Below are 27,034 nucleotides of genomic sequence, written 5' to 3' on the forward strand. Positions count from 1 at the left end.
CATATTTCTTCACCACATGAAATTTCTTTTAAGACTATCTTTGTGTCAAGCCTAACTAAACTATTTCCAAAATGCTTTTTGGCTTAAATATAGTGATACCTATCAGTCATCTTGAAATGCTGCAATTTTATAGGGGCTAAATGTAAAGATAATAATAATAAATAACCTGTTTTAAATACCTGTGGAAGCTTCATGGCCATTTTCCTGAAGAATGTACTGTCTCCCTTTAAAACAGATCTCCATACTCAGAACTTCAGACAATGCTTTTGGCTAAGATCAAGAGGGCTGATAGCAAAAACTGTAAACCAGCAGCTAGTTGATTGTTTCTTGAAGGATGTTAGGTTAGATACAGACTCTAAATGTTACCCCAAAAAAGTAACTGTACACTGATCTTCTCCTCAAGAGATACACCTAAAATTATACAAATCTTGCCAAGGTGAGAAAATTACAGTGAAATGAGTCCAGACACCAAGTTTGTAAGCTGAACACTGAATGTTTTCAAACACCAGGAATGTCTATAGGAATCCGGTCACAAATCCACAAATCCTCCATGTTCAAGTATGCTGTCATAATGACTGGCATCTGAGACAGAAATGCTCTGCCCCTGGGCAGAATGCCTACCACTGTGAAACCTCAGAGGCAAGACACCGTTGATGTAATGATCCATGCTCAGCAAAGTCAATAGAAATACAGCAATTTTCAATTGTTTGAAGATGTTCCCCCTTAGAAGGTATCCCTACTTCCAAGCTAAGAAATAAAACATACAATCTTCTTGCAATTAATATTTAAGAACTTGGTTTATGCCCTTTGAGGTAAGGAGACAAGTTGTCTTACTTTGTTAACGCAAAACGTTTTTCTACTGGAAGATGCATCGTAGCACAGTATGATGTGGTATTATTTGGGGACCATCACTTCTGATCTATTCTTCGTCTGTCTAGAACAACACATATAGCTCTCTCATTCTTTAGAAATATTCAAGTTAATCAAGCAGTAAAAACAAAACAAAACAAAATATATATATATATATATGCAAATTTTATATCTGCTCTGCTCCAGGCAGATTTTAACTAGGCCTGATGAAAATCTGTTAGATATGGTTTGTCCATGATGATGTTTACAGCCAAAACACTCGGTAGCCTCTCAGCTGCACCTACTGCTGTGGCCACTTTTCGCCAAGTAATTTTTCTAAGGGAAGCAAGGATTAAAATCAAGATCCCAGCCTCTGATACATCAATACAAACCTAGTTATTTACAAGTCAATAGAATTACTCAGATTTGGAAACATGTATCTGAGATCACAATCTGACACGTTTTACCTTGTTTGCTGGGGCAGCAACCATGTGTTTGAGAACTTGGGGGAATGTGCTGTCAAGACATGTATTCAGCCCTTGGCTCTTCTGGAAAAATATTGGCATAGAGTCACTTGTTGTATGATTCTGCCAGATTATTGATTTCAGGAATGGTACTCTGCATCATTTATTAACTATTATAGTAGAAAAAGTGATGAAGTGGGGAGAATTACAATACAACACAGCTTTTGTCAACCATCTGATTTTAATATTTTCAGCAAATAAATCTGAAATAAATGCATCTGGATCAAGAGACAAAGAATCATTTGTATGTTCACTAAGCAACAGCTTGACACTTTCTGTGATGAATTTGGTTTAAAACATCTGTTTCTACAGAATAGATGTTAATTTCTCAATTAATTGTAAAGTTCAAAAGACAAAATTGTCCTTTTAGAAGCAAATGCTTTCTAACATACTATTATAATGAATCACTCCCATCTGTCTATTTGCACTGCATTTTCAACCATAACTATAAATGATGTAGAGTTTAGGCTGTAGAGTTTACTCTGTTAAAGTAAAATGATAAGAATCATGACATCTAAGATACAATAGCTGTATTAAAACAAAAACTTCTTAAAAATATGTTGACATTCTAGTGAAAAGTTAAAAACTCTGCTGATTCACAGCACATCCATTGATACCTCTCATAAAGTAAGAACAGAATTTACATCTGAGTAGTTTAAGTGGCCCAAAATTTTCTATCTTAATCAAAAAATTTTTCATGAAAAATGTATGACTCAAAAATACGCAATTTAAATGGGTACTGAATGATTTATAACAAAACTATAACAGATTACAATTCAACTGATTAACCAAACTACATCATATTTTGCTATTTTGTAGAAATAGATGGTTGTAAAAGAGCATTCAGTCATTAACTTCTCAGCAAGATTTATGAAACATTCAGTTGAAATGTACAGGGTATCTGTAGTTTGAACAGGAGACACTTTACCAAGTTATTCAGTGGAACCCCATCATAATGACTTCAGGCTACCGAATTGATTTTGATTTTGCCAAATTTTCACGGCATATACAAATCAGAGCAGTTTCACAGGCTACTACATCACTGCTGTGTTGAAAAGTTGAAAGACATACATTTTCCAGGTTTTAAAATGCATAATAAATTATCTTAGGATCCCTTTTGAGTGCCTTGGCTGTCTCCTTTTGTCTTCTTACAATACACAAGGCATGGTGACACTATGCAAAATATATGTTAATTGACAGAAAACGTATCTGACATGAGCTGTTTGTAGGGTTTTTTTTAGATGGGAGATTTTGAGTGGTGGCCTTACACTGCTGTCAGGAGACATGTTTGTCAGAAGACTGTTTCTAATTGCCACTGACTTTCATGCCTCAAATACTTCAGATGGAGTTGAATGGGCTGGCATGTAACTGGAAATAAAATGAAGGTTTATTCTCTTCATATCAGAGCAGGAAGTGCTCCATCAGCTAGTGCAAAAGCAAATGTACTTGCCTGGAGTTCAGACCACCAGGCAAAGCATCTGTGATTTTTACAGTCCACTTGATTTTTGTTGCCTGTCTCCTCAAAATTACACTTTGTAAACAAATTAGACTAAGAGATATGTATGCCAGACAATATTTCTGCTGTAGTTAAGTAATTCAAGTTCAGGATATGATACCAGGGGCTCAGGGTTCAGTTTCTGCATGCAGTGGTGACAGGTCCCCCCCTCTGCATTTTAGGGAGCTCTGAGACTCACAAGAGAGCTGGGGGGAAGATCCTACCCCAGCATGGTAGTCCCACTGCACCTGCAGCTCTGGGCTTTGCCTCCCATAAGTCTAACCCTAAGACTGTGGTCGGGATGGACCTTATCCTGATACTCCAGCTGTGTCCCAGAGAACATGGACAGGGGAGAAAAAGTTTCATTACCTTCCCTTTGGCAACCCCTCTTAAGATTCATTCCCCTTGGAGCTATTGGCTTTGTCTCTTTTCTAACCTGTTGTGGTGGTTTTACCCAGCTGGGCAGCTGAACTCCACCACAACCACTCTCTCACTCCCCCTCCTCAAAGGGAAAGGAGAAAATATGATGGAAAGGGCTCAAGGGTTGAGATAGGGACAGTGATATCACTCTGCAATTATTGTCACAGGCAAAACAGACTCAGCATAGGGAGATTAATATAATTTATTGCCTATTACTAACAAGCTAGAACAGTGAGATACTAAAAGCAAACTAAAAACACCTTTCTTCTCATCTACCCTTTTCTGTGTCATCCCCCCGAGCAGCACAGGTGAATAGGCAATGGGGTCTGCGGTCAGTCTCTAAAGCTTCATCTCCGCTGCTCCTTCACGGTCACTCTCTGCCCCTGCTCCCCGTGGGGTCCCTCCCACGGGATGCCGTCCTTCCCGAACTGAGCCTGCGGGGGCTGCCCACAGGCAGCAGCTCTTCAAGAACTGCTCCAACATGGCTCCGTACCACGGGGTCCATCCCCCAGGAGCAAACTGCTCCAGCACAGGTCCCCCACAGGCGGCAGCTCCCCCCAGACCCCCTGCTCCTGCGTGGGCTCCTCTCCACGGGCTGCAGCTCCGGCCCGGGGCCTGCTCCTGCGGGGGCTCTCCATGGGCCGCAGCCTCCTCCAGGCCACATCCACCTGCTCCACCGGGGGCTCCTCCACGGGCTGCAGCGTGGAGATCTGCTCCATGTGGGACCGATGGGCTGCAGGGGCCAGCCTGCTCCACCAGGGGCCTCTCCACAGGCCGCAGGGGAACTTCAGCTCTGGCACCTAAGCACTTCCTGCCTTCCTCCTCCACTGACCTTGGTGCTTTCAGGGCTGGTTCTCACTCCTTGCTCCCTCAGCTACTGTTGCACAGCAGTTTTTTTCCCTTTAAATCTGCTCTTACAGAGGCACAACCAACATTGCTTATCAGCTCAGCTCTGGGCAGTCGTGGGTCCCTTTGGAGCCGGGTGAAACTGGCCCTTATCTAACATGGGGCACCTTCTGGGCTCTTCTCAGAGAGGCCACCACTGCAGCGCCTTGCTAGCAAAACCTTGCCATGTAAGCTCAATATGCCTGTGTCTTAGGGTTAGGTTAAGAGATTGGGCCCTATCCTGAAACTCCATCCTGTGGCCCAAAGGAGAAAGTCCTTGGAGAAAATATCTGTAGAGCCCTCTCTTACCTTATGCAGCTTTAGAAAAAAAAAATAATGTTTTTTTTTTCACTCCCTTTTCAGCTGCAGCTCTTGTCTCTCTCCAGGACCTAAACATAAGCCTAGGTGTGGGATGAGCTGTACCCTGAGATGCCTAGCTGTGTAGCAGAGGAACAAACATGCAGCCTCTCCCATCATTCGTTTTCCCCCTTGCATCTCACCATTACAAGCTTCATTCATGTCTCTCCTAGCTCTAATTCTAACCTTAAGTGTGGGCTAAGCATTAGCACTAGGCTGCCCAATATGGCCAAGAAGAGAGAATTTTGGGGAGATAATTCTTTTTTCACCCTGCCATGGGAAACAGGTCTTGCTAAAAAGATGGTGTAATGGAATGTATCCGCATGCATCTTAGGCAAACCTGCAGCCTGTGTTGAGAAGGTCAAGCTGCCCTTCCCGGTTTTGTGACAGGAGCATTATAATCACAAACTGAGACCTCTGGCCTATTCTTTACAGTGAAATCCTTAGGTAAAAGAAATGACCATTAAAAAAAAAAAAAGTCTAAGCATGTTCCCAAATTAGAGTTTATTTGTATCAGTATTTCTTCTTTACAGGACTTTTTGATTGTTATACCTATTCCTTTCATTTCATGAGGGTGAAATGAGACAATTCTGATATTTATAATGGTGTTATATCATTATTGGGATAATAAAACATGTTATTTGTATTCAAGCATTGCTCCTTTATCAAGCAGTTAAGGTTAGAAATATCCACTTTTGAATCATGAGCAATAGACAATTGAATGTTGGCAAAGATCTAGAATTTCTCAGTAAATTAATATATACAGTGTGGTAGAACAATTGGCTTAAGTGACTAGGCAAGCATTCAAACAACTCATTTTTGGAAAATGGCAGTATTCTCTAATGTGAATGTAATTTTCCATAACGGAGGGAAACTTCATTGAATGGAAATACAGAAATCCTCAAGACTTATAAGTAGGGCACATACTTACTTATTGAGAGATACTTGGTACCTCAATATAATTATGATTATAATGATATTTTGTTTTTCTGGAAATACACATCAACTAGGTATATGTACGATGCCTAGTGAGATTAGTACCTCCACAGGAGTTACAATTTGCAGGTAATTTATTTTGAATCATTGCAGTAAGAAAGAACACCATGCACAAAAGTACTTCAGTAGAAGAGCTTTTACTGATCCTCTTGGGTGCAGGGCATAGCCAGCTGCTAGCATGGCAAAGGAATGGCTTAAAATAGGCCAAAGCATGGAGAAAGTGTCCAAGGTACCTTCATGAGTGACTGTGTGTTTATATGTATACAAATGTAATGGAGAACAATGCAGACAAGAACTGAAATTTTGTGCTGATGACACTGCTATTAATCAGCTTCAAAATCACTCATTTTTGCTCCTGTGTTCTCAGAGGATAGTATTCTATATGAAAATAATATGAAAGTATTAATATGAAAGTATTCAGGTTTATAGTCGAACTATTGTTAAATTTCAGCTTACAACAATACAAAAGAAAGAAACCATTTAATCAATACTCCATAAGTAAATGTCCCTTAAAACAAATGCTCATGTAAACAAAAATTGGATTATATTTGAACTATAGGTTTTCAAACAGACTAAAGTGCTGCAATCAAACAGATGTTCTTGTTGATGGGTTTGCAGTTATTTACTTATGCTCGTCCTCATATCAGTGACTGAAAGCTGATTCACATTCTCCCAGAATATAAATTTTAATGAAAATAATTCTCCAGCTGAATTTACGTAATTGTAGAGATTTGAACAGTGTGAGATAGTATACTGCAAATAAAGACTTTGCACTTTGTAGTTAAATATAAATCTTTTCTTTTCTTTTTTTTCTTTTTTTTTTCCACTGTATACTGGAAGTTCTGATCCTAGTATATTAGAATATACAACCTCTAAAACTCAACAAAGTAAAATTTGCATGACATCCCTAAGTGTTCTAACATCTAGATAAAGCACTTATATACAGCAATAGTCCTAAGACTATTAAGATCATTTGCAGAGGTTGCTCAATAAATGCATTTCTATACATGAAAGTAAATACAAAAAGTCCTCAAAATGTCCAAAAGTCACTAAGAACATCATTCAAATAGAACTTAAGTGCAATTACTAACAAATGGGTTGGGTGTTTTATATTATTTTATTTTTTATTTTATACCATTACATTTCTGTGTAAGATTTTATATAAATCTACAGTCTCCTTCTTATTCACAGCTTGCTTAAGGCTCCTGCAAAAGTGTGCATTTGTTAAACATAGTACCTATTACAAGGTGTCAAAAACACACACTGGTCCCATTGGAGTGTCTGGGTGTATATACTGGTTGGAAGTGGTGATTGATATGAGAAAAATCATACAGTCAGAGAGATTACATGTATGTGTTAGAATTGCTGCTGGTGGGGATAATGGGTATGTAGACATATAATGTGTTAGAGAGAATAAATTCCTGATGATGGGTTATAATGAACTGATGGTAATGCTGTGTGTATCTGCATATTAAAGTGGTGGGTAGTGATAATATGTATAATTGTGAGGGTGGGCAGACAGTGATAACGAGATGTGTGAACCGTAGGAGGTGATGGGCATGCATGGTAAAATGAGTAGGAAGCGAGGATGTACGTGTGACGCTGTGTATAGTGATGTTGTGGGGGGCACATGGCAGCATATGCATTATGGTGATATTTATGCGGTTTGGACCTGCTGTTCTTGGAAAAGTAGGTGGTGCTCATAGGTGACAGTTCATGTGAAGAAGCAGGTTGGTCTCCATACAGGTGAGGTGTGCCCACACATATGTGTGGATACAATAGACAGACGCAGTTATTAGTTTTGTACATCTGTATGTGCTGAAGGAGTCTTGATGCAAGCATGGTGCATGCATTAGTGAATAACCGTGTCTAGCTAATACAGAATGGGCAGGTGGTGGTAGTATTTGAAAGCTGGCTAAGTGGTTATGTGCAAATATGTAAGGATAGACTCTGCATTGAATGATAGCATGTAGAAAGATAAGAGACATTGCCTGGAGGGAGATGTGTATATGAAGGTGATCAAATATGTTTGCCTAGGGTGTAGAGGTGCAGCAACAGGACATTCTGCTGGTGTTCACATGTGTTTGTAACTGGCGTTGTGGATGAAGTGTGTGAGGAAGCAGCATCTGTCTAGGGGTGACAGCATTGAGTAACTATTGGTTTTGATTGTCATTGTCTGGGATTGGGGTGTGTATATGAAACGGCATGGTATAGATCAGTGCGTAAAAGCAGTTTGTGGTGCACATCCCCAACAGGGATATGCAAGTGTTTTAGGTGCCGTATTAAGGTGTGTGCATGTGCAGCAGTGGTGATACAGCATGTGGTGGTTCAGTTTGAAGTGCTACTGGGAGCAGAAGCAGTATGTGAGGGGACAGAAGAGTGGACAGATGGTGTGTTCGTGTGGCAGCATAGCTGGGATGTTCTTGGCACCATCACGGTGTAGACAGTAATGGTGAGCAGTAGTGTGCAGGCTAGTGCCTGCACTCCTAGATGTGAGAAGCACAGAGGCAGGAGTTGTGCTGGGGGTGTGAGAATGGGACAAGGTTCGGGACATAGCATGGGCTGGGGTGCAGTGCCGTAAGGTATTGGATGCTGCTAATGTGTGATGGCTGGTGGTTGTGGTGGGATACGACAAGGTGGGGAGCATGGAGCAGCAGCACGGCTGCAGGAGGCGGTGTAGGCACCGCTGGTTTCAGGCAGTGCTGTGCATGTATGGTAAAGGCTGTGGGGTGCGTAGTCAGTGCCGTGCCTGGTGGCAGCACCATGGGGCGGGCAGCATGCATGGTGCGGCTGCGGCAGCTGTGCAGGGATGAAGCATGCCAGCCCAGGTAACACTGCCCACCCACTCCTGAACAAGCTTTTGTCCCGAAGCCGGAGGCATGGTCCCTTTGCCCGGGGTGCCCCTGGCCACGACCCAGGTGCCGTGGCAGGTAGGGAGCAGTGCAGCACGGAGGGGCAGGAGAAGACCCTGGCCGCAGGGGGACCTGAAGCTGTACGGCGTGGGGCAGGGGCAGTGCGGGCAGCAGGGGCAGAGCGAGGTGGGGGCAGAGGGGCCGGGGGTGCCTGCCCTTCGGCAGCCCCGGCTCTGCGAGCAGCCGGGGGGGCGGGATGGGAGGCGGGGGAGTGTGGGGGGGAGGGACACCCACTTACGTCTCCTCCCGCAATTTCTTTTTTTCTTTCCCTCCTCCTTTTCGTAGCCGGTGACGCGCCGCCGCCTATTAATCATTCACCAGCCGGGGAGCAGCGATTGCTGCCGCTCGGAGCGAGCGGGGCCGGCGGCCGCCTCCGTCCGTCCCCATGCCAGCGCCCCGGGGCAGCGGCGCCGGGAGCCCCGCCGGGATGCTGCGCCCGGCGAGCGGCGGGAGCCTGCGGCTCTGAGCCGGGAGCGGGGAGGTCCGGGCAGAGGATGCTCCCCAATGGCACCTGCACCAGGCTCCCGGGCGGTGCAGGCAGCGACAGCGGCGGCAGCGACAGCGGCGGCGGAGGAGCCGGCGGCGCCTTGGAGGAAGCGGCGGCAGGGGGCATGGACTCGGGCGGCAGGAACTCCTCTGGCGCCCCGAACAGCACCCTGAGCGAGTCTCAGGGCAGCGCCATCCTCATCTCATTCATCTACTCCGTGGTGTGCCTGGTGGGGCTGTGCGGCAACTCCATGGTCATCTATGTGATCCTGCGCTATGCCAAGATGAAGACGGCCACCAACATCTACATCCTCAACTTGGCCATCGCGGACGAGCTGCTGATGCTCAGCGTCCCCTTCCTGGTCACCTCCACCCTGCTGCACCACTGGCCCTTTGGCTCGCTGCTCTGCCGCCTGGTGCTCAGCGTGGACGCCATCAACATGTTCACCAGCATCTACTGCCTGACTGTGCTCAGCGTGGACCGCTACATCGCTGTGGTGCACCCCATCAAGGCGGCGAGGTACCGCCGGCCCACTGTGGCTAAGATGGTCAATCTGGGCGTCTGGGTGCTTTCCATCCTCATCATCCTACCCATCATCATCTTCTCCAACACAGCAGCCAACAGTGATGGAACAGTGGCTTGCAACATGCTCATGCCAGAGCCCACCCAGAGGTGGCTGGTGGTCTTTGTTGTCTACACCTTTCTGATGGGCTTCTTGCTGCCTGTGGTGGCCATCTGCCTCTGCTACATCCTCATCATTGCCAAGATGCGCATGGTGGCCCTGAAGGCTGGCTGGCAGCAGCGCAAACGCTCAGAGCGCAAGATCACTCTCATGGTCATGATGGTGGTGATGGTCTTCGTCATCTGCTGGATGCCCTTCTACATCGTGCAGCTGGTCAATGTCTTTGTAGAGCAGGATGATGCCACCATCAGCCAGCTCTCCGTCATCTTGGGCTACGCCAACAGCTGTGCCAACCCCATCCTCTATGGCTTTCTCTCAGACAATTTCAAGCGGTCCTTCCAGCGGCTACTCTGCCTCAGTTGGATGGACAATGCTGCGGAGGAACCCATCGACTACTATGCCACTGCCCTCAAGAGCAGGGCATACAGCGTGGAGGACTTTCCCCCGGACAACTTGGAGTCAGGGAGCATGTACAGGAACGGCACTTGCACCTCCAGGATTACCACCCTCTGAGGAAGCATTCCTGCCCCACCGCCCCCCCACTGCCCCCAGCAGGAGGGTGAGCGAGGCCAGGGCTGTGGCATAGGGAGGACGGGAGGGAGGGGGTTTTGGTCCAGCCCACCGACAGCAGCGTTTGGCACAAGAGGGAGCAAAGAAAACCCCATGTCCTCGGTGCGCTGCCCCATCCCCCCTGCCTGCCTCCCATGAAAGTGGGTGCATTTGCTGATGCTGTGATACCCCCTTAGTAAACTGCCGCACTCGGCTTAGGCTCTGGCAGCCGGGCTCTGCCACCCCTCTCTGTGTCTGATGAGCAGCTGTGCGGGTCCCACAGTGACTGTCCTCTTTTGTACAGGTCCCCCTCCTCCTCCCCCTCGGCTGGTGGGACCCCCCTGCCACTGAGCAGAGCTTGCCCCAGTCAAGTCCCAGCCGTCTGGCTCAGAACCCCCTGACCGACGGCAGCCCTGCTCAGCATCTACAGGTACGCACATGCCCTTCAGAGAACAGAAACACTGGGAAAAGTCCCCCCCGTGCACACCTGGCCCTGTTAGCAGCCTCTCTCTGCCTTCCCAGGGGGAAAAACAATAAAAGAGGGGAGAAAAAGGCCCTGAGAAAAGGAGCAGCGTAATCACGGAGCTGTCTTCTGCTTTGCAGACAGCTCTCACCTCCCTGGGGCTTGGGCTCTCTGTGCTGCTCTCAGAGGAAGCAGAACAGAAAAGGTCTTCAGAAGGAAAGCTGCTTCTTGCTGTGCTTCAGAGCTGCACAGCCAGCTGCTGATAACAGGAGATAAGTGGTCCCGTGACCCACAGGGAGCAGAGCACTGAGCTGGGGGCAAGAGGGAGCCTTGAGCCGGGGGATGTGTGAATGCGTCCATACATCCAATAAAGTGTGCAAATAATAAAGTTTAAGGGGAGCGCTAGACTGTGAAGTTATTGTCTTGTGCCTGCTCCATTAGCCATGAGACGGCAATGAAGTGAGCTGAGACAGTTCTGAATGACCTGGGTGGCTGCAAAGTCACTTTAGCCTACATGGAAAAAAGGGGAATTCATTCAAAATCTCCATCAGGCTCTTAAATTAATACTTGACAGAAAAGTAGCTGTTTGACAATAGCTATTATCCTAGCTCCTGTTTCTTCTGTTGCACTAAAAGAAAGATAAAATGTGTTTATCATATGTTGCCAATGTAATATACTGGCCCAGAGCTTCATAATGTTTCATTTCTCAGAACTGTTGTTTTTAGTGTGTGCCAGATGTCTTTTTATTTGATTTTTTTTTATTTGATTCGTGTCACTGTGTTGTGAACGTGTTTCTCTGAAGCAATTTATACTGTGTACTTATGTCTGTGGTGGCTACCTGCAAGAGTGCATTTAAAATGGGTGATGCTCAAGAAGGCTCCTTTTCAGAGAAAAAGGTTGTAACTTTTTCTAATATACTCATCTACACTGTCTCCCCCAGAAAAAAAATCTCTTGAATTTTCCCTCTTTCTCTTATGAAGTAACATTTTTCATATATGTGAATGAAGATTTCTTGTTTGATAAACGAGCTGATTAAACAAAACCTTCTCTCCCTGCTCCCCTTATCCCAGATGCAAGAATTAGTACAAAGTGTATTAAGCAGATAATGTTTTTTTGTTTTCTACCACCTGTATTGACAATGTCACGGAGTGGCAGGTGTCCTGGTAGTTGTGACAAATCACTTCTCGAGCACAATACTGTGGTGGTATTAATTATAGCTACTGACAGTCTGAAGCAAAAGACTGGAAAAAAATCTCCAGTAGCAACACACCCGTAGCCCTGTACTGGGAGCTACAGTGCTGAAGAAGTGCATGCAGTGTTAAGTGTAAGGCTGGCTGCAGAGGCATATAGCACTCAGGGTGGTGGACTTACTGCAGGTTCTTGTCAGATTGTACCCTTCAACTTTTCTCAGCAGCAAAAAGCAGGAGACTACTTTGTACATTTCTTTCACCAAAAATTAGATACTGTTAAATGAATGTATAAATTTAGTATTTCAAAGTTGTCTGATTCAAAGCCCATCGAAATGAGAGAAAAGATCCTAGTTCACTTCAATGGACTGTGAGTCAGCTCCTTTTAGGTTAAAAATTGCTAATGTGGAAGCTGTTACATCTTTATTAAAATATTTTGTGAAAAGCTTTAACAATTGTAGTTTCTTTTCTTTTACTTCTCAGTGGACCTCATTTAAAGAAAACATGCAAATATTAGTTTTGTTAATGATTTCCATGCACATATGGGGGAAAAAAAGGACTAAATCTCTCTGTAAGCTTATTTAACTTTTCACAGAAACCAAACATCTGTCAAAACAGTCAAATGCCCTGCGATACCACACGGTGCTATTTGTGGAGCTTCAGTTAAAATCTCACTCACAATCTCTTTAAAATGGTATAAATCTCTCTCCCTCTCTCTCTCTCTCATCTAGGCATACTGTTATGTATGGTTATACTAAATAAAGAATTTGTCAGCTTTCTATTGCTGGATTTGTTTAACATTAGACACTATGAAGTAAAAGTGAAGAAGCAGTGATTCAAATCAGCTTTGATGAGAAGTTGAGCCTGGTTTTATTGCTTTTTTTTTTTTCTTTTTCTTGATTTTGCCTTTAAACAAAAATGTTATGGATTTCTGTACACCTGCCAGCACATGCACTTTAATTTCAGTTTCCCCAGGCAGAGCGAAGAGGGTTGGTGACTGTACTTGGCAAACTACCCGGCTGCTGCAGCAGAGGCTGTCGGTGACACAGTAGATGGCAGGCTTTCCTTCACAGAGATGCCCTGGCTCACTTGCAGCCAGCAGTGCTGGTCTGACTCCTGGCTAAAACACACCGCTTAGTTTCAGTTTGGAAACAAAACCTGCTTATCCTACATTAACAGTTCTTCCTGCTATTTTTCACCCTGAGTTTAGTTCAACTTTGGCAGTGGGAGAGGTGATCAAATACTGTAAATCACTCTTGATTTCCTTTGGAAGAAAAAGTTTGTTCTGTATTATTCTACCCAGTAGAAGATACCTACCAGAAAGTAAGTTGTCCTTCTGAAATAGTGTAGTATACCAGAAAACAAAGAGAACTCTTTTTAATACTTTCCAAATTGCAAATAATTCTTAAGATCTTACATGGAAATTATTTGAATTTATGCTTAATTCACTGAAAAAAACACAGTACAGCACCATATTTATTGGTGAAATTTTGTCCCTTTATACTGTAACGTAATTCATTTACAACTAGGTAAACCATAACTTATAACCAGTGGTGTGTTGCTCAATTTTCCCTGTGAGTTTAATATTTAAAAAATACTTCAACTTTATACACATCACTGAATCCCAAGCAACTTTTCCCATTCTTTGTTTAGCCTAAGACCTATACAAAACAGTATGACAGCTCTGAATAACATGCAGTGGACTGCGTCATTTCCCTGGGTACAAACAAAGAGAGAATGGCCTTCACATGGATTTTCCTAGCACATACACCCGATACTTCTGCAGCATTTTCCCACTCAAAGAAGAGCAAGTGGAAAACTACTCTTCTTTCTCACCAGATTCCCCAGGAAGCATGATTAGATCTAGAAGTGCATCCAAGAAGACACATCTCATCTCCCAGGGGCTAACTGCTGCCTGCAGACAGTGAGCTTGGAGCAGACTGGCTCTTCCTATCTCAGCTGTAGATGAAGGGAGTGATGGCCACAGGTAGATCCTCTGCCTTCTGAGATGGCCCTCACAGCAGAGAACATCACACAGTATACATTTTTGCATTTAACACTGAAAAAATCCATCTGATTTCTTCACAGAGAAGAAGCATCAGATTTCTGAATGTGATGTGTGCATTTCTGAAATGCCAGATTCCCATTGTGTTGGGATAAAACAGTTTTGTATCAGAATAAAATGGATTTCTGGTTGTTTTTGTAAAACTGAAAGTCTGCATTTCAAGCATAATCTTGCATGCTGTATCAACTTCATGGCCATTTGTCCATATATTCTATGTCAACCAGTTTCCTAAGATGAGCATCATAACTTTAAACATTAGGCTTAATGTTACTGAAATAAAATGATCCTCTGATGAATGATTTATATAGGATTTGACTTTTCTCTGTCATGTTTCCAGAACGGCAATGTGTAAATTAGTGTGTTAAAAAAAAATAAATAAATAAAATAAAATAAAAACAAACAACAACAAGCAAACATAAATAAACAAACAAACAACACCAACAACAAACAGAAAAAAATAGTCAAGAAAATAAAAAATCAGTCCAGTGTTCTATATTTCCTCCCCTAGAATCCTTACCTGACTCCAGGGCTACAGACAAAATGTTAATTGTGAATCTCTAGAGGAGAATAAAATATTTTTACTGCATTATGTATTCAGCACTTCTGTCTTCTTTAACACAGAGCCTTGTTGGACCAATGACTGCAAGCAAAGCCACAGGAAGAAAAGGTAATTTACTAATTAAATTTCGCTTTGAGGATAGTGCTTTCAAAATATTATATTTTGTAGAGAGAAATAAAAAAGAGCAGGTGAAACAGAGAGTATTTCAAAGTGTTTCATTAGACAGCTACAAACTAAGCACAGTTTTCACAATATGCTTTTCAATAAAATCTCTCTATGCCCACCCCCTTCCAACCCTGCTTCACCAAAACCCTAAAATCTGGTTTTAGCATAGTAGTAGGCAGCCATGAATCAGAAACAGCAGGATGATGGGTCCTACCTGAAATATATGGGTTTCATCTCCCGTCTGGACTGAATACATTTGTCATTATATGCTTATCATTTCTATGGCAGGTAGAGTCACCTTGAAAGCAGTATTAATGTACAAAAGGCCCATTCTACTCTCTCTTTAAAAAATAAAAAAATAAAAAAAAAATTCTCTGCATGGGTTCTTATGCTATGAAACATGAGTAACACTGCAGGGTATCTCTGTGGGTTATTGAGTTTCCTAAGTAGAAAGGTTAAGATAAAAGTGCCAAGATGCATAGCATATGAGGGCTGGAGGACAGCTAAGAATCACACATTTATAACTTGGGACCTGCTGTTCATTGTGATGATGACTGTAACTGGTTTTTATTAGCTCACATTCGACTGCTGCTGACAGTGCTGTTTTCTGTATGTAGGAGCCTCACCAGTCATAAAAGTGGGTATGAGAACAGAGGGGGAGGCTGTGAGCTTCTGCAAGGGTGCTGTAGTGCCCTGTACTTGGCACAGCTGAAGATGCTGAGTAACGTTGCTGCTGACAGACTGAGGCAAGTCAGGGGACTAAGGTTCATCCACTTCATGCAGGACTGGTAATCACACGCACATTTACAACAGCAGGTTCAAATGGTCATCTGGAATAGTTCAAAACGAGACACAAATATCCAAAGCAAGTATGTAATATACATGTAGCTTGCAAAATGCATAATTATTCTATTTGGTCTGTTAGACCAAAAGAGATGGATTAAGGTGTTATGAAGGTTATGAAGGAGCTCATGATCAATAGAATTCCAATTAGAATTTCTGGACAATTAGGTAGTGCTGTTTTACTACATAAAATATCGAATCATTTATTTCATAGAATCATTTAGGTTGAAAAAGACCTCTAAGATCATCAAGTCCAACCGCTAATAGGAAGTCTTTTCTGTTTTTTTTCATGCTAATTTGATGTGTAGAGGAAAACTGAAGTCTCAGTTCTGCTGCAGAGGTGAGTCCATTGCTGGAAAGATTGGAGCTGGTAGGAGAAAAAGCTCTTGGAGGAAAAACGTTTGGATAAGAACTGGAGTGGCTTTATATGGAGATATCTATTTGATACTCAGAAGGTTTGAAGCTTGCTAACACACACTGAGTGTTGCAGGTGCCCAGCACTTTAGGAAATCACACCTCACACTTTCTACGTGGACCAACCATGCCTTGCCTCAGCTAGGATAATGTAAGCATCTCCATCTGAGGCCTAAACATGGAAACTAAGGGAGGCTTTGATTTGGTTTCTTAATTAGTTAGGTTAAATAGGTTATCTATTTAACCTAACTAATTAAGAAACCAAATCAAAGCCTCCCTTAGTTTATATTATAACAATATATTGTAACTGAATACAAAAGCACCTTGTCTATCAGCATACTGGCTAAAGGCTAAGGATCTTCTTGCCCTCTGGCTTCTGTTAAATACAGACATAGATGGATCTTGCCCCTCTATCCAGTCAATAAGAGACAAGTCATGGATAAAAGAAAAATTTGAAAAGCGCTGGCTTACTGAGCAGAAAATCAATACTAGTGTTAGTGAGTTTATTTTCTTAACATTGCATCAGAATTGTTGTTTATATCATTTGGTCACAGAAAAGAAAAGATGCTTCTAGAAGCTAAATTGACTGTACAATATTGTAAAGCAGCTTTTTTTTTTTTTTAAGGAGCTATATATATGTCTTCTTGAAAAAGTAGAACAACTTTGATATTAAAACAAGTTTATTATCTAATGCCTTGTATTTCCTATATCATTTTGTATTCTTTCTATAAACTGAGTGTCTTCATAAGAAAAGATGCTTATTTACCCATTCTTGGTGACTATCGATAACTCATTTCAGTGATGCTTTGAACAGCTACACCAGCTAAAGACCTGTCTGATCCAAGGTTCATGCCTTAGATTCATACAAATTAATTACACGAATCAATTGCAAGACCAAATGGATGAACAAAAGAAAATTCAATGAAAGGAAAGATGAGAAGCACAGAGAATGGATTTTTTTGATGGATATTTTGTTTTAATTTTTAGATCAGTAGACATTAACTGGTCACATGACGAGACCAGGAGAAGTTGAATCTTACTTTCTACTACTTGTGCTACTACAGGATGGTACAAAATCCTCATCAGTTAACCGTGCAGAAGAGTGATGGGATTTGTGTCTCAGGTGACTACATGTGAAGTTTTCATAGATGTAGGGAAAGGTGGGGTTTTAACTCTCCCTGTTGCTATTTCTGTTGTTTAAGGTGGAAAAGGAGATGGAAAGGTTGTGGTGTTTTACAGAGTGTTGTATAAGAAAAAGCAGAACATTCCAGGTATGTTCACAGTGGGGCAAATGATTGTTTGGATATTTGGGGAGAATGGACATGAAAGAAGGCAGAATTGGTGGATATCTTACCACCACTAAGCACTGAACAGTAGTGCTCAGAGCCTTAGAAAGAGGGAATCTGAGATGGAGAAAAAGCAAGTGTGTGATGTCCAGGAAAGGTCATTTAATTAAGAAAAGAGAGAGAGGGGAAAAAAAAAAAAAGTCCAGTACAAGAGTTATAAAGTAGGACTTAGTTCTTTCATGTAATTAATTTAGATTGTTTAGGGTATGGCAGATACATTAATTTTCAGTTCAGCAAAAAGGATGAAGTTCTGTTTTTTATGTCAGTTGCTATTTTCAAAGCTGGCTGTTGCTTTTGAAAGTTAGAAAGTAACTAGGTATTTATCTAAAAACTAAGTGATAATGTAAGTACTTTATGAAATTACTAGAAACTTAGGAAAGCAATGCAGAAAACAGATAACAGATATATTTTTTTTTAATGTTAATTTACTGTGGATTTTTCTAGTGCTTTAAATTTCATGGGCTATTTTCTTTCCTTTTAAATAGAAAAAAAAAGTCTTACCATTTTTTTTGCTGAGCACAAAGAACTCTACATCAACAAGACAGAAATGGAATGTAGCAACATATTATCTTCTCTTTCACCATCATAAAATAAGATTTGCAGAATTCCTTACTTTAAAAGCATCTTCAATGCTATGGCTGTGAAAACTATTTTCCATAAGAGAAACACATGCTCTTAAGAACAAAAGGTAATGTTCACATATTCCTCTCCACAGACCTTGAAACTCCGAACTTTGTTTAGCGTGAAGGCAGAGCTGCATTCCCCAAATGGTTTATCTAATTTACAGAGGATTTCAGGTTTCTGTGTACTCATTTGAGAACCTTTAAGTAGAACTAAGATTTAAAAGAAAATAAGTAAGAGAATAAACTACTCAAGCAAGGAAGGAAATCTCCCAAATAATGCATACTTTTGGGAAAAAAAAAAATTGTCAGTCATACTTGCACTTAAGCCAATTCTAGAGTCTGTAGAAGGGCTTCTCCTAACTAGACAGATTTTTGCTTAGATAAACTATTCCCACAATCTTAAATTTTACTAGGAGAGCATATTCTCTCTAAAGGTAAATAAATATATACAAGTTTTCATTTAAACACTAAAGAAAAAAATGCATTTAAACCTAAGTTCTTGTCTTTCACTGCAGCAAAGTTGGCATTATCTAATGAGCCAGTAGGATGTTCTTTTGAGAGATCTAAACTGGATTTATGGAATTGCAATGGATATCAACAGCATTAGTGTGGACAATTTATCTGAAAGTAATGAAAGCTTCCTCATTACTATCCAACTGATATACAGGCAAACAAAAGAGGACTCGTGGTGTAAAAGCTGCAGATATATAATAATATGTCACTGCGTATAGGGCAGAGCAGACCATGATGAACGTTGCATATTAACAGGTTGATGCTCTTGTACTGTATTATCTTCTCATCCTTTTAAGCTTCAGAATCTAGAAAAGAATGAAAATCAACTTTGTTTTACTTAGGAAGACTAACACATATGTTGTTATGAATAAGTATTCTCTTAGGATATCAGAGTTGCTTCAAATGGACCCGAATCTGCTTCATCATCTCAGTGGTTAGGTATAATTGAAAGAGAATCAATTCACTTTAAGTGCCATTAGCACTGCAGAGTTGGAAAGGTTATTGCTGAGAAATGTAGGAAGCTTGTATTCTGAGAAACAGCTACATGCACCACATAAACACAACTTATTACTTCTTTGAAGAGGGAAGAATAAAAAATATACAGGGGGAAGGGGCTGATTTTTTGTTTTTGTGTTTGTGTGGGTCTGTGGACTACTATCATGGCAGGCTGACTAGCACCTAAAATTACAGACATCTTTAATAACTGTTAGTTGGCATAACTGGTCAGACAGCTGACAAAAAAGACCCTGATTTTGTCCTAAGAAATGGGTAATATTTGGCTGAACACTGACTATAACATACCAAAAACGAAAACTTTGAGTGAAAAGTATATATATATATCATTCAAAGCAGGGAACTGCATATAAATTAAGGAGGTTTTGAAAAAGAAATTAAAAGGAACAGCTAAAAAGGTAAAAGCTTGTAGGTGGCACTGGAGCTATTTAATGATAGGGGAACAGATTAACACATATTACCTATCAAAAGAAGACATTACTAGACCCCTTTCCCCTAAGTTTAAAAGTAAAAGTTAAACACTACACAACAGAAAAGTACCTAATTTACAGTTGAAATCAAGTACAAATAAAAAAAAAAAAAAAAAAAAAAAAACAAGGAACTTTAGCAAATAAACGGTAAATTCTTAAAGCAGACAAAACCAAAAAATGTCAAGGAACATTTGCCTAAAGACACAGTAACTACAAAGGGAAAATGCAGTAGAGGAGGAAAACGACCAGTGTGCTCACTGCTGATGAATGATGATTGTATTTAAGAACGTTTCAGGAAGAGCCATAGGGGAAAAAAACGTGAAATCTTATTGCCTGTGTTCATTATGGACTATCCTTTTTCTTAAAGAAGGGGAAAGGATGAGACTGTGGAACTTCACCAGAATTAAGAGTTTGTAGCAGTTCTGGTATAAATCCAATAAAGGACAGTACAAAACCATCAGCAGAGGCTGATGCTCTCCTAAGACTTCAGAGGGAATTCTGTAATGAAAGAGCTGTACTATGGATGGTGGTGAAACCTGCTGGAAACCACAGGGCTCTCTCTGGGGAGTTGTTCAGCTCAAATGTCTCATAAATGATCTGGGGAAAAGAGAGAGAGAGAGAATTCTTTGTAAACATCAGCACCATTCTCTTCAGTGGTCAAAATAAACAAATGGTTTTCTTCATAACTTAAAAAAATATGCTGTTAAGCTATCATAAAAATAATAAAAAAAAATATACCTGCAATAGTTTCTAAATTTGTATTTCACAAGGAATCCAGCAGCATAAGAAAGGGTGCAGAAAACTATAAGTAAACCATCAGGTCTATAGAATATTTTTTTTAAGTGGAAATTGACTCGTCATCTTGGCTGAGTGAAAGAGTGCATGGCAAAGGTACAGAAAATTGAGAAGATGAATGGGTCTATTTTCTCATGTCACATGTAAATTAATTTTGCAATTAATTGATATGGGATGGTTGGATGCTAAAAGTAATAAATAGGATCCAACCTCTATTAGACAAACTGATGGAAGTCTACCATGTGTGACATCAATGATACCCAGTCTCAAACTCATTTTATAACCTGGTAGAGTATCTAGTAGAAGTGCCACTTACAGATGTCAGCTTTCCTATTCTATTTCCAAAACCATTTGCTATTGTCAGAGACCGATTTCTGATTTAGGTGACTTTTAATCTCACACAAACTATCTGTTCTTATGTTCCAGGGAACAGTGTAAACCATTCTTATCAATCCAAAACACAAGACCTACTGGTTATGTTCCAAAAAACAAATCACACTTTGCTGAAATATCACAGGCCATGTGCTTTTCCTTGATTAATGACTGAAAATTTTTATTTGTTTGCAGACCACTGCATTCTAAGTAACAAATACCTGAATAAATCTGCAACAAAAGGATGTTAAGGATGGATTATCCTGGTTAAAGATGGATACTTGCCCGAATTTCTTCTCTCTTCCTCCCGAGCTCTTCCACTCCCTGGATTCTTGTTCTTTACTTTATCCAAGAAATACATAATAGTGTTTGACTTTCCCCCATCCTTCTGCCTCAGACTTGCAATGGAAGGACTGGCAGGTGGCAGGAGGGACAGGACACTATAAATGTGGGACCACCACCACGTCTCTCCCTTCTCTGCCTCTGCTGCTGCCTTCAGCTACCTCACCTGTGGTAAAGTGGTCCTTCAGTCCTTCAAGTCTACAATACAAAAAAAGGAAAAGAAGGCTTGCTGGACTCCCCATTCACATCCACGTCTTCCAGTGCCAGAGCTCTACAACTCCAGGGGGGAAAGGCAAGGCTATGTATTGGGGGAAGAAGGAAAGGCATGAAATTTAACCTAGTTTGAAGCACTGGGAGAGTGATTACTGTTGCTGCCTCAAGTTGGTTATATACCAGTTAAATGCATGAAACACCTCTCTACAGCCTTGATAAATATCCACATGCTGTAGAAATGGAAAATATTTTTTCTAGAAGGAACTTAACATGTATCAGTGATTAAGCTCCATGTGATAAATGAGGAAAGATAATGAGATTTGAAAATATGAAAAATATTAAGTGATGAGAAATCATGCTTCCTGGGGGAAACACAGAATCCATTCATTTTGAAATCTTCTTTAAGCTGTGCTGCACTCAAAAAAGGAGGAAAGTTCTTGGAATGTTTGAATTTTGCCTACATCCACTTCTAGCTTTCACTTTAGTCCCACATCACACTTAATCAAGCCCTCAGTAGTATAAAATATTATTTTTAAAATTGGGAAAGTCAAAATTTTATCTCTGATTATCTGATGATTACAAACCATTAAAAAAGCATTATATACTCATGAATAAAATGTGCAGCCAACAAATGATGTGCCTATTAGTCAAACTATCTTTGGAGAAATTAAGGAAATCTAAACACTAGATTTAATGCTTGGCAGCAGGTCACACTTTTTGGACCACTGTGATACATTAGAGGTTTGGACATTCCTACCCCTTGCAGAAATCAGCATTTTTAGACATGGACTCATAGACTCTTGTGTCCACTATTTTGTTAGCATTACTTTGTTACATTCAGTCCCCTAGGGAATTTACAATTTAAACAAACCACCCAAAAAGAACAACAAGTAAAAGTACTAGATCACTTAAAATCCCCCATACAAATCTAAAACTCACAGATACAATGTTTATAGTGACTTACATAGTTTTAATATGTGAGAAAAGATGCACTGGAAAAACAGATTAAATATAATATGCTTATATAATGTAAATAAAGTATTTTTAGTGAAAGGAGTAGTATGTAATATGAGGGTCAAGAGGTCAAGATTTGTCTTAATCTCTGCTCTGTCTTGGAAAAATATTTACATTTGATTTTGTGTTTTACATACTTTGTTAAATAAAAATTAAAAGAAAGTTGCATCCAATTTCATAACTAGACACTTTTAATGTAAGTGTTGTTATGGTTATCTGTACTCATTATGACCTTACTTATTCCCCTCATATGGATGTAAATAGGAAACCCTGCAATGAATCTGCCTAGCATAAAACTGATTCATCACTGTGATATGAGCCAACGGTACATGATACAAGCCAGCTATCTATTTGTTTCCTACCAAAGAAAGACACAATTTAAATTGAGAGTGGAAAGTAAAAATGATTTACCCTTTCTCCCAAACCCTCTACTTCTTGGTCTGAACCATTACAGTAAAGGAAGAGAAATTTGTCCTCTGCCAGCTCAGGCATTTCAAACGCATTCAGGTGTCAACCAAATCCAAATGCTATTGGCTTTATATTCTCTTGGCTGCAAAAAGAAGGTAAAGCAGCCCACAGAGAGAAAACAGGAATCTATAGTATGTAAAAACAATAGTGGCTATGGTGACCATCTAGCTTTGAAGAGATGCAAGACTGTGAGCTTGTTTTTAGAAAAGTGACTTGCACAGCTAGAGACCTAGCTTTGCTGATTTTTCTGATTTAATTTTAGATCTGTGTTTTACGGTCTTTTAAATCCAAGTAGGCTCCCTAGGCTGTCTTTTCAGCTGATGTAGAGAAATGGTACTTTTAGGATGCAATTCATTGGTCCTGTTTTCAGCTTCTATTCTAAAATGAGTTTAATTTTTATCTGCATGTACATATTTCTCTCCATTAGAAGAGCAGGTGAGTCTAGATGAAAATAATGCAAAATAATCTCCTTTCAACTGAGTCAAATTACAGACCAGGGAAAACAACAGAATCCTTGTGTAGCCCTTTAGACACGTGTCTAAAAGGATGATCTAATGCTTAATCCTGAACCTTAAGTGTAAGAAAAAGAATTCTGAAATCCATATGTGATTTAACAGGAAGCCAATGCAAAGAATGAAATGAAAATAATATGTTGAGACAGGCAAGTGGTTTGTAAGAGTACGAACTTGTGCATTTTAACTGAATACACTGAGTCAAATCCTGAGAGATGCCAAAAAAAAAAAAAAAAGTAGTCAGTAACAGGCACATAAGTCAGTGCTTAGATGTGTGCTTCATAAGACTCCTGAAACAGAGAATCTGAGTATTTCTAGAGCTTAGAAAAATGTCCCTGAGCAGTCATACCGCCCAATTAGGCGTTCCACTATCTGATATGTGGGAAAAAGGGAAAGCATAGAAACAATAACTTCAGGAGGCTCTCACTCACCTTAGTTTCACTGCTACTCGCTTATGGAGCCCCTTGTAGAAGCATGGAGCACACTGTGCCCTGGAACAGATTACTTACAGTGATGGTAACGGAAACAGTATTAAAAGGAACGGCATTAGAGGCTTAGTCATTTTCCATATCTGTGCACATTGCAACGTAGAATCAACCTCTTATTGAAGCTGAAAAAACGCTTGCCTTTTGTAACACAAATGTCAGATAAACAGATTAGAAAAGTATGCAAATTGTGAGATAGCTTTGTACTGACTAGTATTCTGACCTAGCTGGATTTAATTCCTGTCATAATAATCTAGAATTTATAGCTATAGACAGCCTAATGGTTCACAGATGTCTGGGATACCCTTAAGAAAAGCAAAAGGCTGTCTCCCAGAAGGCTACAGACTATCATCATTAAAACAAGAGAGAGGGAAAAAAAAACACGCTATGTCAAACTTTATCCTCAGCAGAAGTTTATACCAGATAAATCATCAAGTCTTTGCTTGCAGGAAAAATAGGCAATAATACACTTTATTGTTTGAAACAGAGTCCTCCAAATTCAAAAGGAAAGTCACAAAATGAAAGTAGTCAAAGGGTCAGGTCAGCTCTGAAGGGAGGAAGAGAGAAAAGAAAAAAAAAAAAAGCAGCAGCTTGGCAAGGCAGCTTAGAAAAAGGCATATTCAACTGTAACATACTCTTAAAGGAAGAAAATATTTCCCTCCCTTCCATGCACCCCAAAAGGCTTGGATGAGCTCCTGTGTCTTACTGCACTCAGAAAACCTTGAATCAATATTTAGCATTACCACTTTAATTGAAAATCAACACTAACAATAGGTAGTGAGCATCAGCACTCTGAGCTGCGCTGAAAGCGAGTGGTGTGGTCAGGAGGAAAGCTGCTTTATGGGAAATTCCGAAGGGAAATCACAGAGGAAGTGTTTACCTCGATTAGAAAGGGGTACAAAGGGTGAATTCTTCTTTCCTTGCTCTCAAGGGACTCCATGGAAAACAAGATTTCAGAAAAGCGTGGGATTCGCATACTGTGGACCCATGTTAACCCTTCTCACAGTTTGAGAAGTGTGCAGGCACCTTGTCTGATTGCAAGGGATCCCCACGCTGCAAGCAGAAACCAAGTTTTGTACCGACACACCCTAGGAACAAAATTGTAACTGGAAAGCTTGTTGTTCTGCTACAATAAAAATGAATAGTGTATGAAGTTACAATCAGAGCAGCAATTTAGGCTTTAAATAATCCTTTATTCTTTCCATCAGCTGAAATATAAAACTGAACCCCCATTATCCTCCCCCTTCCTTAGCAACTTAGTGACCTTCAAGGTATAGAAATGCTCTTTGTTTATAAGAATATCAGTCTGAAAGAGTATGGGTCACAGTTTCCTCCGAAATTACGGCGGTTCACATCTCCAAACGCCCCAGCAATGAGCACGAAAAGGAGAGCCTCCGGTCGAGGAACGACGTCTAAATCTCAAGGCACGGAGCGGTCCAAAGCGTCCACTTCTCAGCTGCTCGCAGCAAGGCCCCCGGGGAAGTTTTCTGGGGAAAAGGGAAACCCGCAGCCGGCTGCGGCTGCCGGTGAGCGGTGATTTTGGAGGCCGGGCCCGCGGGTGGCGTGTGGCAGAGACCGCCAGGGAGCGACAGGGAGCGGGGTAAGAGCGGGGCAGGGCTCGGTCCCTGCCGCCCGTACTCGCCGCCCGCTGCCTCTCGCGTCTCCGCGGCGCCCGCCTCCGCCTTGCTGCCGCCCGCCGCCGGCTCCTTGTCCCCGCCGGCCTCCGGCTTCTTGTTGAAGCACAGCTTGAAGACCCCCAGGACGGTCATGATCAGGATCACCAGCACCACCACCGCCACCGTCACCAGGATGAAGACGTAGTTGGAGGAGGAGGAGGTGGACGAGGTGGAGGAAGGCGGCGGGGCCGCCGGCTGCTCCCGGCCGGCGGGCGGCGTGGCGGGCGCCCCCGGGGAGCCGCCGGGGCCCGGCGCGGAGAGGCGGCTGCCGCCCGCGGCTGTGGGGGCCGCCCCCGGGGCCGCGCAGGGCGCCCCGTCCCGCCCGCCCGGGGCGCAGTCACAGGCGAGGCCGCCGCTGGCATCGCGGCACTCGGCGGCCGGGGCGCACTGCCCGGTGCCGGGGCGCAGGTAGCCGAAGGGGCAGGGGCAGACGGGCTCGTCCGTGCCCTTCCAGGCGAAGCCGCCCGGCTCGAGCTGGCAGGAGAGCCGCACCTCGCCACCGGGGCACGCCACGGAGAGCACGGTGCCCGGCGGGCTGAAGCCGGGGGGGGCGCTGCGCTCGGCGAAGGGCAGGCGGTAGTCGAGGCCGAGGGCGGTGGTGGGGCGGAGGTCGGGGCAGGCGCCCTCGTCCTCGTACCTGCAGGCGTAACCCTGGCTCTGCCGCTGGCAGTTCTGCTCCTGCCATCCCCAGCCTGGGTCGGCGGTGGCGGCCGCCGCCAGGCGCAGCCCGGCGCAGCGGGCGGACACGCAGCTCCGCACGGGCTCCTTCACCCAGCGGCCGAGCGCCGCCGGCACCTCCCGCGGGGCCGCCCCGTCGACGGAGCCCTCCCAGGAGAAGCCGCGGAGCGGCTGCCCCACGTCGGTGCAGGCGGACGCGTTCCTCTTCAGCCCGACCCAGAAGAACGCGGGCCCCGCCGCCACCTGGGGCAGCAGCGCCAGCAGCAGCCGCAGCTCCGGCTCGCCGCCCACCCAGGCCAGGCGGCCCCGCCGGCGGCCGCAGGCGCTCTGGGCCTCGCCGTACGAGGCGTTGGCGAGGTGGGCGCTGAAGCAGGCCCCGGCCGCCTGGCAGCGCACGGCGGCGGGCGGCTCGGGCCGCCCCAGGGCGCAGGCCGCGGCCAGGAGCAGGCAGCAGGGCCCGGCCCGCCTCATCGTCGCGGCGGGCTGAGGGGCGAGGGATGCCCCGGCGGCTCTGGCGGAGCTCCGCTCTGCCCGGCTCGGCCTGGCCCACCCCGCGCCCACGGCCCTCCCCCGCGGGCCGCCGGAGGAAGCGTGTCGAGAGCCGGGCTTGACCTCGGCATCCTCCGTTTGTTGACGGGCAGCGAGGAAACGTTGGCCCGGCTCCGGCTGGCGGGGCTCCAGCGGCGGCGGGGAGAGGGTGGAAAAGTCCCGGTGCCCGCCCTGGCCCCGAGAGGGGCAGCGAGGCCCGGAGGCCCAGCGGCGGCAGCCCTACCTTCAGAGCTGAGGGGCTGAGGGTTAGGTGAAGTAGTGCAGCCCTGCCGACCCCGACACACCAGGCGAACACTCGCCAGAACTGATTCCACACTCACGTTTCGAGAAAGTTGGCCTGAACGCATTTATAGGTGTCTGTGCCAACGCCCAGTGGGTTGTTTTTAAGTGAGCTTAACTGAGCTGGCACAACTCTTCCACAGGCAGTTTGCGTGTCACCTCCTGTTCATACTGGGATATCCCTCTGCTCTTAACCTCACACAAACGTTCAGGTGCAGCACACATCAGTTTCATTCCCAGGCATTTTATGTGGCATAAAAACGATACATACGTGTGCATTTCATTTTCCAGGTTTCACTTCAGAAGAACCCATGTCAGTGTTTTCAGTTTAGTA

The 27,034-nt window shown here is 43.3% G+C and overlaps 2 protein-coding genes across 2 annotated transcripts; one reads left to right on the forward strand and one right to left on the reverse strand.

Moving 5' to 3' along the window:
• The first annotated feature begins 6,749 nt into the window (after positions 1–6,749).
• On the forward strand, positions 6,750–12,587 carry SSTR1 (somatostatin receptor 1). The gene is made up of 2 exons (XM_083837759.1): positions 6,750–8,354; positions 8,724–12,587. Exons 1-2 carry the CDS (start codon positions 8,336–8,338, stop codon positions 10,118–10,120), a joined length of 1,416 nt encoding a protein of 471 aa, XP_083693885.1. The 5' UTR covers positions 6,750–8,335; the 3' UTR covers positions 10,121–12,587.
• Positions 12,588–24,697: 12,110 nt separating this feature from the next.
• On the reverse strand, positions 24,698–26,768 carry CLEC14A (C-type lectin domain containing 14A; the record flags this gene model as incomplete). Its single annotated transcript, XM_083840294.1, has 2 exons — positions 24,698–26,640; positions 26,742–26,768. 2 exons carry the CDS (start codon positions 26,766–26,768, stop codon positions 24,931–24,933), a joined length of 1,737 nt encoding a protein of 578 aa, XP_083696420.1. The 3' UTR covers positions 24,698–24,930.
• Positions 26,769–27,034: the final 266 nt, after the last annotated feature.

The sequence above is a fragment of the Anser anser genome, assembly GCF_964211835.1.
Source record: "Anser anser genome assembly, chromosome: 5".
Classification (NCBI taxonomy): Eukaryota; Metazoa; Chordata; class Aves; order Anseriformes; family Anatidae; genus Anser; species Anser anser.